We start from the raw sequence: 14276 nt of genomic DNA, 5'->3' as shown, positions 1-14276 counted from the left end.
GAAGTTTAAAACAACGTAATTTCTGTTTTTTATTACTTCGTATCAAGTATCTGTGCGTACACAGGAATTCTATGTCGCGCAAACTCCACTTCGCTGCTTTATATTAGGTCTACCAAACACCAGTTGCCAAAAATCGAGCCTCCGAACTCGGCCAAATAATTATCAGTGTAGTAGTACACGTTGCGTGCATTCGGCGAGTGTTTGGGCATGGTGCGCCTATATGCTAGACTCATTATTTCCACCTACCACTCCAAACATGACGGAAGGAAATTTTCTCCTGGCATTTAGTATGCAATGGTTTGCACTCTTCCTCACAACACCGAATTTTTAACGTGTATCGTATGCAGAAATATGCGTAATACTACGCCGTGACGGGCGCGGGCTCCGAGCTCTTCGCTGGGCTTCTCTGTGGTGGTCTTGCCTTTCCAACGTACGGGAAGGTGATGACGTAAGTTGTCCTCACTCTCCATAGCTTTGGAGCTCTGCAAACGCAACTTCAGGTGGTCGAAATTAATCCGGAGCCGTTTACTAAGGCTCCTCTTTCGCTCTTGCGCTCTTCCCTCTTTCACTTCTTCCTTAAGCCCTTCTTTCAATGCTTGCTTCAAACGCCCACCCAAAGTGACAGTTACTGCAACTTCCCTTTCCTCATAACCAATTTCACCACAACACGGGGAGAAGCCAAACTTGGGCGCGCGCAGTGGAGTGCATATTGTTCTTTTTTTTTATATATACGAAAGCGCATGCAGGCCCGTGCTTTGTGAGGGAGAAAAAAGGAGAAAAAATGGGATGCTTTCGGAATCCCACACGAACTGTTGTACTTTTAGTTGAAAGTTCACGCAACTAATGCGTAGTGAAAACTTGATTCCCCGTGTACTGCACAAGTTTTCCTTTTTATTTTTCTGGCTGTTGCTTTAAAATTCGCACGCATAGCTGCACTTCCTTGCTGCTGCATTACTGGCTATGCTCATGGCATGTACACATACAATTGTCATAAAAGATGAGATTTTCGAAGAGCAAAGTTGTGGGCGATAATTATTGAAGACGCCCATTTTTGAAATTCTCTTAGCGATTACGTGGATAAAGATATGTCACCCGATTCATCTTGGGGTCTGCATTAGGCCAATCAGGAGCGCGAAGCGTGCCGCAGGAGGCCTCATAGAGTAGACTAGCCGGCGGGCCTGGGGGGCTTTCTTTCTCTTTTGATTTATTTTGCCTACAGATTAACAGCTACAAGCTCTGGCCCACCCTAAGCGTCGCCTGAAAGTACAGCCATTTCCTCTTACAAAATCGTGGCGCGTTAGCAGGTAACTACTTGCTTCGAGCAAGTATGTAAAAAGATATATTTACCTTGAAATTCTTTCTCATGTTTTCTTCATTCATGCGTACTGGAAAGACGCAAAAGTGAGAAGCAGAAAGGCACCGGAGCAGCGCGAAGAATGGCTGGCCAATAGCATGCGCCGTCAAGAGCTGCGTGTTATAAAGAAGCAGTAGTGCCACGAATATTTTAGTTTTGGCGCATGTGTTTCAGCGCTCGGGACGCGCAAACAATTCAGAAAAGAAACCATCCATGCGAAGTTATTTTTCAAGGGAGAAGCGCTATTAAGAACACATAGGTTTACAATTGCTCTTCTCTCGTATCTCCAGTCCATCTCAAGATGACTGAATTAACGAATATTTAGTGAAAAATAGGAATGCTCACACACAGTAATGACCTCTGACAGCGCAGCATGTTTTTTTTTTGTTTTGTTCTCTTTTGCCACGCGCAGGGTTTTGTCAGTACCAGATTTAGTAGTACAGGACTTGTCTCCTGTGACTGCAGGTAATTTCCCCCTTCGGCCGCATCTCCTAATCCCCTTGTTACCCGCCATTCGCAGGGCCCCACCGAGAGCATGTGATGAGCGTGCCCAGGAGGCACCGAGCGGCAATCGCAATTCTTCTCTCCCTGTCCGCCTTCTCCCTGCTGTTCTACAGCTGCCTGCCCGTCACCCACGACTACCTGTTCTCGTACCTGCGGGGCTCGGACTACATCAGCGTTGCTGGCGGACTGCATCAGTGCGTTCGTTTGTTGTGGGTCTTGCGTTGCTTCTTCCGGGAAAAAAAAAAAAAAAACTCCCCGATCGCGTCACCTCTGTTTGCTCTGAGTTTTAAACCGCTCTCTACAGACGACGGGCACACTTCGCCGCGTGTTGACGCAGTATGCAACTCAATAGCACGATATATGCACTCGCTGGGGAGTAAGTGGAAGCTCGCAAAGGCAATGTCACTTCCTTGTCATGATTATCTCGCTATTAGTTGGGTTGAGACATTGAAGTGCTTGCTTAGTTTATTAATTTGTCTTATTTATTTAACTAAGGGTTGATAGGTTCTGTGAACAACGCGTTGCGATATGAAAGTTTTCTTAACACTTTAACACTCGCATTATGTTCCACTACCGAAAAAAATATGTACATTTGTGCGTGTACATTTGGAACCCCCTATTTTCCAAAGATAACATGAATGGCTCGAAAATTTTAGGGATTCATGCACTCGCCACGTTTCCACGGTCAAGTAATTTTAGCCCCATTCTTCAAAAACTAATACCCCCAATTAATTATTTTCTTCATCATCCAAAGCTGCTCCCACAACGAAAACTCAACTACATTGTCCTGTAGTAAAGCGCTCCACCCCGTGCGAGAAGAACAAAGTCATAGCACCGGACAGCACATCTTAGGCACACTAAAACTTCGCGACGTCCATTTCTATTTATCCCTTTTCAAAAGCGATTCTTTTTTCTAGGCACAAAATTGCCCTTGCATTCTGTCTAGCAGTATTTTAAAATGTAGCTGGCATCACTGAATTCGTGAAAACGCCTCTAGACGCTTCGAAAACGTTTGAAAGGTCGCGTGCATAATCGGAGACTCCGGGCCGCAAAGGGTTGATACTAAAACCAAGGAAACGAGGCACATATTATTAATATTTTTGGCAACCCGCAAATATAGGACCCAAAAGTAGCGAGTATAAAAAAGAAAAGTCGCGCATAATGTGCTTGATAGCCCTGCAGCCTTTGGGGAGGGGAATACATAAACGAAATAGGGTAGAGTAATACAATCATAGGGACTGTGTCGGAAAGGCCGTGATAAAAACAAAATAGCCCAAGCAAATCTATAGGAATCCACTCAAGTTATACTCTCCATATAGCAAAAATATGCTTCGTAGGCCTTCCAGACCAATGAGAAGTGGAAATAGTACCCTTGGATCTTGGCTGTTTGAAGGGGCCAGAGTCTAAAAATTTACCTTAAGAGGTCGGTCTCCCATTTTGTTGCGTATTTATCGCTGCCCTGCGTGTACCGCCTTTGCCAATAATTGAAGTTTTTTTTTTCTGACATCTGTAAGCGTAACAAGTAGATGTAGGAGGGCATCTGGTCCTGCTTTGTCACTGCCGTCACGCTGCTATTACCCACTAAACGTGTACACGCCAGGAGTAGAGAGTGAGAATGGCAGTGCATGCGATAGCAGTGCCGATTTTCTATCTCGTACTGTCACCCACATACATACATGTAGACATTCACGGACTCATGTTCGCCAGCACTCGCACAAACTGCACAAAAGTAAAGCTGTTGTAGCATTGCTGAGAAAATAAGTGTGCGTTTCCGATGTACCTGTGAGCGAGCAAATATGGCTACACTTGGCGTCGGTCAAAACGTGTCCTGCACAGAGAAGGGTTCACAATGATGGCGTCAGGGCACGTTGCATACCGCCCTGGCAATTATTGTAGCGCTGTGGATAACGAACAAGATGTGTCACATGCCGCACAAGGCTCGCCGTATTTTGTCACTGAAACGGTTTAGTGGCACCAGTTTCGCCCTTCATGTTCTTGGTGGCAGATCGCATTAACCGTAGTGCTTTTAACAGAAGAACAGAATTGCACTGGATTCTTTATTCTCCTTTTTTTGTCTTTCTATCAAGAAACCGCAGTTGGGCGCCGTTCTACAAACGGACGGACATCTTCGGGCGGCCCGACAAGCCCCGGATTCTGTTCTGGACGACAGTGTTCGGCGACTGGTACTCGGGCCTAAGCAAGCACGGAACCGCGGAGGTGCGCTACTGGCAGCCAGTCGGGGGTTGCGCCGACCGCTGTTACATCGCCAATGACCGGCGCACCTTGGTCGTCAGCGACGCCGTCGTCTTCTACGCCTGCGACCTGAACGCCTCCGACTTGCCGAGCCAGAGGGCACCGGGCCAGAAATGGGTGCTCTGGTCCCTCGAGGCGCCAACCAACTGCGCCCTGTCACCTCTGGTTCCCATGAAGAGCGCCATCAACTGGACCATGACCTACAGACGCGACTCGGACGTTCTAGACGGGTACGCCGAAGTGACTCGGCGCAAGAGACCAGCGTCCTACTCAATGCAGGACCTCAAGTGGACCTGGAAGCGCAAGAAGATAATGGCGGTCTGGGCCGTTAGCCACTGCGAAACGTTCGGCAAACGCGAAGATTTCGTCGACGATCTGCGCCGGTATGTCCAAGTAGATGTGTACGGCAAGTGCGGCAACCTTTCGTGTTCCCGTGACGTGCGCTTTTCGTGCTACCGAAAGTTCGCGCGCGAATACTTCTTCCTTCTATCATTCGAAAACACAGTCTGCAAGGACTACGTCACGGAGAAGCTGTACATGGCTCTGCTTTATGACATCATTCCAGTGACGTTTGGGGGCGCTGACTACGAAGCCATGGCGCCTCCGGGCTCTTACATCGACGCCTTGAAATTCAGGACACCCAAAGACCTCGCTGACTACCTCAAGAAAGTCGCAGGAAACTTTGAGTTGTACAAAAGCTATTTTAGGTGGAAAGGCAAGTACAACGTGGAGCCGTGGGCATATTACACATTCTGCAAACTCTGCGCAAAACTCCACAGTGACAGTTTTCGTGAAAGATCTGTGTACCCGAATATTCTGCGGTGGTGGAATGAGACCTCTTACTGTCGTGCGTGGAATCGAGAGACAAAACAACTTTATAAGTAGTTAGGTTCAGTGAAGGGAAGGGAAGACGCAAGCATTATTTATGGATAAGATATGACGACACATCATCCGTTGATGATAAGAAAGGATATTTTATTGATGGTATCGATAGTTTTTACATCGCTTGTTTTATCGTGTAACTTCCCGGCCCCGAGAGAATGTAGAAGGCATACTACAGGGTTTTTTATCATTGCGAACTCGCAGAATTTCCACCAGATGGACTGCTGCTCCATACAAGCGGAAGCACACAATTTTTCTCATCAAAGCAAGAATCGCGGTCTTTTTTTTTTTGGCGACACTTTTTGCTAGTTTTTTTCCCTCTCATCTCAGCCATGATTACGTCACAACCCCTACAATATATTAATACACTTCTTTTTCGAAAGTGCTTGATATCAAGTGCCTTGCGTACTTAAGCCGCAGCGTATAACGTTTTTTGGGAGAATTTACGTCACGCTAATGTCGCAGGGAAAAATTTTGACCGCAGTTCATTGCCTAACTGTTTTCAATCACAAGGGGAACGAACGCGCACAAAAACAATAAATTTTTATATGGCATAAATGCTAAGCAGTGCACGAAGAGTGAAAGGCTGGTTATTGTAAATTAACTAGAGGGTTTGGCTACTCAAAGGGATACGTGGGCTATGAGAGGCGCCGTAGTAGAGGGCTCCAGATTAATTTAGACCATCTGGGGTTCTTTAACGTGCACTGACATCATGCAGCACCCGGGCGCCTTCTGCTTTCCGCCTCCATCAAAACACGGCTGCCGCGGCCGGGATTGAGCCCGGGTCCTCCGGCTGAGTAGGCGTGCGCCCTAAGCACTGAGCCAACCGGGCGTCTTGGAGACTAGCGGAGTGAGGAGCCGGGTACAGACTGTGATTTTTCAGACTACCTAATAGAATGAAGGGTTCGTTGCTAGTCACTAAAGTTCAGGGAGGAAAAGTGCGCGCAGATGTGGCTTCAGGCTGCATAACCCTTTACACAACCCAGTTTTGCTGCCTTCTTTACAAAGCGCAAGAGATGCTTTTACCGACTGCTCGTAGGCATGTCCAATCGCTTGTTGCGCAATGCTTTCTGATTTAAGCGTGGAAGTAAACTTAGCATAGTGGTATAAGAACCCACAAGGTCGCATAAAGTAAAGTGAACTTAAAGCGTGCCTTCGTAAGATAGTGAATGTTGTGAACGTTAAGCCATTTAAACGCACACTTTGCAAGGTAAGCTGGGGGTGTGCACAGAGTCCTTTTAGAGGATCTTGTCGGTAGCACAGTGGTCAAATACAGTTTCTATTGCAACCAAAGGGAAAATTGCGAGGCTCCATTTATATTCCGCTGGAACGCGCAGAAATGCCTTCAAAACCGGCACTCACCTTTCAGGCAGTCGTTAGTAGCGCAGCTGCGCATTTTAATCATTCTGAATAGGAATTCAGTCGTTTCCTTTTCCGGGTCATATTTCAATAGGGGAGATGTGATTAATGCGGAACTTCCGACAGACAGTCTATTTCCGAATTACACGAAAAATGTAGTTTGCTTCCAGTTCAAAGTGGTGTGTCATAGGAATGATATTTACTTTGCAGATTTCCGGTCACATATAAATATAAATTATTTTAACACAAGAAGCATTCCTTTATTTAGGCCAGTTCTGGCCAAGCGAGATGCTGCGTTCCACTGAATCCGATGTTGTTACAGTTCGCGCGAAACGCTCACACGAAATGATCTCTTAATTTCTGCACGCTTGTCCAGAATAGTTTCTCGGGAGATAGATTGTTAAACAGGTAGGACTTCTGTGGCAATACCAGTTATAGCTAACACAATATAACGACGTCAAGTCTTCTTTAATTTATAGCAAATTCGCCTGGTTTATCACCAAGACCGCATTCTATTATTCACATCAGGCTTCATTCATTTTATTGAAAAGAAATTGCCACCCCAGAGTTCAAATGGTTGTAATTTTTTTTTTCAGGCATTTGCGTGCCCCCTAGTCATTTGCAGCTTCTTTTTCTGCTTGTTTTAAGGCATGTCGTACACTGACTTACTACTTACTATCTGAACAATGTGCATACCGTGTTTCACATAGTGCAGTACCATTTTCGACATGAAGACTTGTTTTGTGCTTTGCATACATTAACAGCCACTGTGATCAGCCCGGCACTTACGCCCATTTTTTTCATATTTGGAGCTGCACAAGTATTGACTCCTGATTTTATTCCGCTATTCATCAGTACAGGAATTATTACTCATGCACAGTAACCAAAAGTTTTCTGGGAGAACCAGATCTGGAGAAAAAAAAATGGAACAGCTATGTTTTTGAGAGATAAAATGAAAAGTGCTGAGCGTCCTGTGGCTGAAGAACGACAACGTGGGAGGTGTTTTTGCTCCACAAAACAGCCAAGCTCACGTGGGCACGCAGATTACCGGTGGTGGTGCGAAGCGAAGGTTCAGAAAATGTAATAGATTATTAGGCATGAAGGGCTTACAGACGGTGACAGCAACGTTTCGCCCGTGCTCCTGTTGAATTGTGGTATCACGTGCTTAAATTCAACCGTGTCGTGCCTACAGTTGTACAACTGTCAGCTTGAAAGTAAAATATATTTTATGGTGATGCTCTAATATCCTAGTTGTTTTTGCCTCTGTTTTCCTGCGTGTGTTTGTGTGCGTGTGTTCGTGTGTGTGTGGTTCTACTGGAAACCGCAAGCAAGTAAGTAAAATTAAAATCCCTGTGCGCGCAGCACTCAGTATCGCTGTGGGTGTGATCGCGCACGAGAAGTGAAACAGATGACTTCCATTTTTTTTTCTCTTTCTTGATACGTCCAGTAGTCTGACATACTTGCGAGACATAATTACGTATTCTATGCGGGAACGATCCGAAAAGAACGACTGCATATTACGTTATCAAAGAATACAAATGTATGGGTTACCGTTCATAGTTCCCTGACAAGGCATCTTTCCTTGCTATTCGATGTCGGTGACCCATGCAGGGGCCCGTTAAAAAAAAAAAGTACCGGTTCCTGCCTTATCCGCCGAGCTACTCCGATGACCAGCGAGGCTATTCTGGTCATGCTGCAACCATAGTATAAAAGCTCACTGAACGAACAAAAAAAAGCGCTGCCTCACCAGAACACTATTTGGACAACGTGGTGTAGCAGTTCGCTGCCCCCAGGTATGACTAGTGCTCAATCCCCAGCGGCCGTGAAACACCCGACTTACGCGGCGGTCGAAGTTGGGACAGCAGAGGTTGCAAGAAATTTTTTACACGGGTCTGGCTGCCATGGGAAATTGAACGTGGCAAGTATTAACACGAGAACTATGTCAGGCGGGGATGTAGCTTAGCTGCATTGCTTAAGAATTTTGAGGAATTATGAGAAGGTGGTATGTGGTACTGAAATGTTAGGATTGGTAAGTTTATGCGCTGGTGAACGAAGGTCACGTCATCTGCTGCTGAGAACAGCCTGGCAGGAGAGTACGCGCATTAAGGCTAGTAATCCTCGCATGAATGCGGAAAACATAGGGGTATTTTAGCATCGAGTAAAATACTCATCATAATAAAATTCTACAATAAAAAGGCACAGGCAATCATGCGATATGGTGCAACCTGCGTTAGCAGTATTGATTTTGCATTCGCTTTTACATTGACCACCTTCCCATTTCTAATTTGAATTTGATTTCCCCGTCACTTTTTCATTCCGCTGCGGCGTTGGCATCTGCTGGGCGGAGGCTTCGGAGTGTGGAGGCCAATAAAGCAGATCAGGTCAGCAAAGACAATAAAGCAGGTCAATAGAGCCGATCAAATCTTTCCGCTTAAAAAATTGCGAAAAACTTGAGGGACGCTTAGGCTTCGCAGTAACGTAATTCCTTAATTCAGTCTAATCAATCACCACAGCATATACACTACGCATCCCAATTAAATTTCGCGCCAGTTGCCATACACACAAAATAAGGAATACATTAATAACATCTGGCACATATATCACGTACACACACGCATCGGAATGTTCGAGTACAATGAACCATCACAACATTCCATTTTAATTGTGCATAATTACCTTATTCCAAATTAGCATGCTCATAATTACTCATGTGCTTATTAGTACATGCCTCTAAGAAACCGCACCAACTCAGACCACAACTCACTTAGTAGGTCCATCTTTATTCAGCTTCAATGAGAGTTCCATGGTGGCCAATGAGCTGCGTGCCCATCTTACAATCCGAAGGTCCTGGGTTCGCTTTCCTCTTTGCGGAAGACTACAAATTAAAGTAGCAACAAACAATTTTTGACCATTTTCGCATCACAGAAGGAGTAAGACCAGCGAAATTAAAAAGAATGCTATCCAGATGTGCGATTCTAAACGTTTGACAAAATTGGCCTCCGCCGTGAAGGACAGCCAAGATCTATGCTTACTAATCTTTCTTGCAGTGAAGACACAGCAGTATGGTTGCCCGTTTAGGATCATCGTCTCGAAACAAAGCGCACAATAGCACCACCTCGGCAGATTCCTGCAGAACTTGCTTTTTCTTTTGCAAGTGGATGATCCCTTTCTTGCTAGAAGTCCGCAGGTTGTTCCAGAGCTTCTGGAAGAAACCAGGAGTCCAGGAAGGCTTCACGCCTCCTCTCTTGATACCAAGGAGCTGTACTAGTCGCTGCCATTACACCTTATCTGTGATACAGTCAGCGTTTGCGTGGACTTGTTAGAGCCCAAAAGTTCCAGAATTCCTGTTGCGCCAGCGTGAGCAGCTTCCCAGAACTTGACTTTCTACCTGGGTCCCCGGTTTTTTAGCTTCAACGGAGGTGTCTACGTGCAGAGAGAGGGCGTTTGCGTTGGATAATGTTTGGCCTCGGTCTTGAGCGATCTCTTCTTGGCCCACTTCGGCCGGGCACTTCAAGCCGCCCTCCAAGATCATCCCATCACCAGAATTTTGCGTTTTTATCGACTGCTTCCTGGTTATTCTGAAGCCCTAAAAGCCCGATGTATCTGCATAAACCAGTCCTATCCTCGACATTTGCAGGCTCATGCTCATTGTATTCAGCCTGACACGCGATACCCAGGAGATGTCGAATAGTAAAGCAGGAGGATAAAGTGAGGCAGCCTCTAAAAATAAACGCCACGTTACTCCACAGCTGACATGAACGCGGACCACGTTCGAGGCGCTTGCAGTACAAGTTTCCGATCCAAGCAACGCGCTACTTTCAGCGGTATGCAGGTGCATGTGGAGTTGAGGTGGCTATGAATTAACGTGAACCAGCTGCGGGAAGCTCGCTCCTTGCACGCGAGGTATGCAGTGCGGAGAGAGTGAGCGAGATAGCAGCACTGCTTCGCAAACTAGCCGCAAGCGCTAGGCAAGACGGCGTGCACTGGTGCAACTAAACATTTTTCAGTATTCTTCGTCGCTGACTTGCCCAAGTTTTTATCGACAGTGACAGACTAGTTGATCTAATTCATGAATTACATACAGCGTGACAAAGAAATTCGTCATTATTCATGGCATCTTTTTTTCGTACAAGTCAAAAAGCCAATCCTCGACCTTATTCTCGTCGTGTCAAGCGCAACAGGCAGTCTTCGAGCTAGTTTTATGGACGGAGATATGCCCGCCACCGATTTTCGCTCTTCTAAAGTGGCGTCGAAAACAAAAATGACCTGATGATCGTGTTATATTTCCATTGCGAACAAGAATCAAAGACAAATGAATTAATGCCAACTGGCGCGAAGACACGAGGACGAACACACAGACAGGATTGGCGCCAGTCCTGTCTGTGTTTTCATCCTCGTGTCGTCGCGGCAGTTGGCCGTTTGTGCAAATATGTCTCATTACAACCAACCGGTTCAAACTAAAGTATTGCAAGAATCAAACGGGCACCTCATTTTTCACATTTATTGAGCCATCGTTTAAAGCGTGCTCAAGCAGCGGACAGAGCTCACAGGAGCTAAACAGAGTCCCTCTGCAGTGCTCGGTGCTTGGGGCGCATTCGTTGCTGTGCTTGCAATAATTTTTTTTTTCTTTTCCGAGCACGAACAACGAAACACACGTGTACCAATATTTCAGGCTGTCCGTTACAGAACCTTATTAGAGGGCGGAAGTCAATCTCTAGATGGAGCTCCATGTTGATTTCAGCCACGTAATCAGGTCGCAGCACGCGCACATTCTGATATGCAGCAGTCACGCGACGTATCGCCGCCCGAACTTTGTCGCCATGGAGTTCACTCTCTTCTCTCTCCATATGTGACGTCCTTCATAACTTGAGCTCTGCTGCAAGACACTACATTTCGCGTTTTATTAGGCCTATTAAAATCATGGAGGAAAAAAAACTAAGGAGGGAGCATGACGTCACGCGGCCAGCGTTCCCAAGCCGAGTGTTTTGAAGTCGTTTTCTCCCTCAGTTTTTCGCTCTCCGAGCCGGTCCTTTATGTTTTGATTCCGGTATGTTTTAGTGCGCGCGTATGCGCGACCCGCGGCGCGGGCGTCTACAGCAAGGAAGTTGATCTACAGTTAGTCTGCCGCGCTAATCGGCGCATGCGCGCGCGCAGCGGGGCTAGACTTTACCGCACGCTATCACGTGGTGCGATCACGGGGGGGGGGGGGGGGGGGGGGGGGGGCACACTGTCTTTTTTTTTGCTATACCTTTACTTGTTAAGACGAGGCTTCAAGGTTGTCGCCGGACGCTCCCTCCTCAGTTTTTTTCCTCCACGATTTAAATGGTGTGGGCATGTCGCGCCTTCGCTGTCGGCAGGATCTACCGTGGTGCCTGTTTGTGCTTCCGCTTGTCTGGTGCCTCCAGCCTAAATAACTAATTCTATATAGGGGAGTCATTTTCGGGGATAGTCAGCAATCGTTTATTAGAGCGTGCTTTGAGCAGATGCAGAGATACGAAAAATGGTCTCGGTTTCAAAAGCGCAACACACGCATTCAATTACGCAAAAAAGGCCAAGTTTGCGTTCGCTCTATGGATGCCTGCTTGGGTTGCTCCTAACAGCTGCCGCAGGTGAAACGACCGGTAACATAGACACGGCATCGCCGATGGAGTGCGTTGGTGCGCGAAAAGTGACACGCCTAATTCTGCGTCGGAACACTTTGTGGCATACGCACGGTTCTGCGAGTCGTTACAAGTCACTCGCGCACCCGGATACCCCACTTGGCTCCTTCCTGTTAATAAAAACGTTTGAAGCTACTACGAGACCATAGACGTCGACGCATGTGGTTATACACTGTTTTCAGTTCACCCTTATTAGTGAATCTTGATGACCTGCTCGGTGGCTTAGTAGCTATGATGTTCGACTGCGATCCCAATGTCGTGGGATCGAATCCCGGCCACGGTGGCTGCGTTTGGATAGGGGGCGCCCGTGGGCTGTGTGATGCAGAGTCCCTGGTTAAGTTTTCAAAATATCACGAACCTCTTCTCCTCGCCACCAGATTTGGAGTCTTTTTGGCTGGTCCTGACTGATGTTCCCAGCAAGCAATCACATCCATGTTCCCTGTGTATCCGCCTTCACAAATTCGCTATAATAAGTGACAAATTAAACGTCTGCGTATGGTACTGCTAATTTCGGAAAGAACGTGAACGGACACTCAGAATAAATGGGAAGGAATTATTATTTTTAACCCGTTGAAGCAGCATCTTGCGCATGTATGGGGTCCTAGAGGGAAGCCCAGCGGCTTTGGAAGCCCGCCGTTTTATGGAAAGTCCTTGCAAAGCGTAGTGTTTGCTGTTATGGGAACATTGGGCAGCGGCGGCCATATCTCTTTCAAGCCGAGGGGCGCGGTGAAAAGAAACGCGGTACTCTGAAAACTTATCCAGGGACTCTAGTGCGACGTCAGTGCGTGTTAAGCAACACCAGGTGGTCTAAATTAATCCCGAGGCAACATGCCCAGTAAGAGAACACGCGGCGCCCGCTTGTGAAAGCTAGAAGATGAACAGGCCGTCGTGTGCGAATTTATCATTGGTGGTAGTAGTAGTAGTAGTAGCATTATGTGCACACTCGCATTTCCATAGATTTTGAATGAAAATACCTAAGCGAGACCTTTTACCCGTCAAATTGCTCACGCACCCCGCAACTTTAACACAAGTCAAACCTCTCTTGGAGCTATTCGTCATCTCCCTAAAGGCCATTATGAAAGCAATCGGTGATAAAACTGATTGCCCGATCACTCACTCTGACATTGAAGTTGCCAATCGTGTGCCAACAATGTTAGATAAAACAACAATGTGATCGCACATTTCTTGTCAAAGCCAAAGAAACAAGAATTCGCGACAAACGCACGCAAGGCCAGGCTAAATACTGAGAATCTTGACTTCACTGGAAAAGAATACAACGCTGCTAGCAAACGACCACTGGACGCCTGATAACGAGAAGCTGTTTGGCAATGTGCTGTCATATTGGAAAAGGAAAGAGGGTGGCAGTTCTTATGGACTGAAAATTGACAGTGTAAACCCAGTCATAATAACGATAGTCGGGTCCACCGCATCACCTCTGAGGGCGACCAGTCACTTTTCCAATAATTTCATCACCTTCGTGGCAACACCTAACTGATCTTTAACCGTACCCACATTATTCCTTCGCTCTTTACTGCAACAAAGGTTAAATATTTTTTCGTTGCATTGTTTACCAGGAATTACAAGTCTAAAAAACATTATGATGAAATTTATGTACTCCTGACGTCTGCTAACAATCATTTTTCTTTTATCTACATGACGGAAACAGGGCTCTGTCCGACCGATAAAAATTTCTGCATCCCTTCATATATGCCAGAATATTTCCATTGGTTATCCAGTAATCGTGGTGGTGCTGCGATTTTAATTTCACGAATCATAATTTACGAGCGAAGGAAGGACCTGAATCTTTGAGTTGAAAACTGCGAGTCAGTTTGGATAGAAATAAAACAGCTGCCTAATGAGAACACTAACGAAGTTCTAGGCTCTATCTATATCTCGCCATTTTCACCAATAAAAGAATTTATTTTTTTCTCTTAGTTTTCAGTCTGAACAAGCTTACATATGAAAAATAAAAATGTTTTAATAGGAGTCATCGACATCAGCCTTTTAATTAAAGTAGTCCTGTTTGCACTGAATACTCGAATTGTTTTCTTGGTTACGGTTTCAAATCACCAATCGGCGTAACTACTAGATGTGTACCTGGAGCTACGAGCAGATTCAAAGACCATATTCTGCCAAATTTCTTTTTTATCTGAGGATTGTGGGGTCCACGAATATTCAACAACTGACCATTATCCCAGTTTTTTTTCAGCCATGACAACTTGTCGGTTAAACTTGTTTAATCTTTCATAAAATCTGTTATTATT

General features: G+C 46.0%; 1 protein-coding gene across 5 annotated transcripts in view; it reads left to right on the top strand.

Moving 5' to 3' along the window:
• Positions 1–14276, top strand: part of LOC149352528 (lewis-type alpha-(1,3)-fucosyltransferase-like) — a 58894-nt gene that overhangs the window by 18395 nt on the left and 26223 nt on the right. For 2 of the 5 annotated variants that reach the window (XM_089581707.1, XM_089581708.1), the window contains exons 2-3: positions 1875–2052; positions 3946–7595. The exons of 1 other annotated variant lie outside the window; for it this stretch is intronic. In XM_089581707.1, the coding sequence (XP_089437833.1) occupies positions 1895–2052; positions 3946–4996 (1209 nt within the window). In that variant the 5' untranslated portion in view covers positions 1875–1894 and the 3' untranslated portion in view covers positions 4997–7595. Of the gene's footprint in view, positions 1–427; positions 449–1874; positions 2053–3945; positions 7596–14276 lie in introns of those variants that run through there. 2 more of the 5 variants (XM_089581709.1, XM_089581710.1) reach the window with 2 other exon arrangements.

This window comes from Amblyomma mixtum, chromosome 3, assembly GCF_055824585.1.
Source record: "Amblyomma mixtum isolate Tamu chromosome 3, ASM5582458v1, whole genome shotgun sequence".
Classification (NCBI taxonomy): domain Eukaryota; kingdom Metazoa; phylum Arthropoda; class Arachnida; order Ixodida; family Ixodidae; genus Amblyomma; species Amblyomma mixtum.
This window is presented reverse-complemented; position numbering and strand designations above follow the sequence as displayed.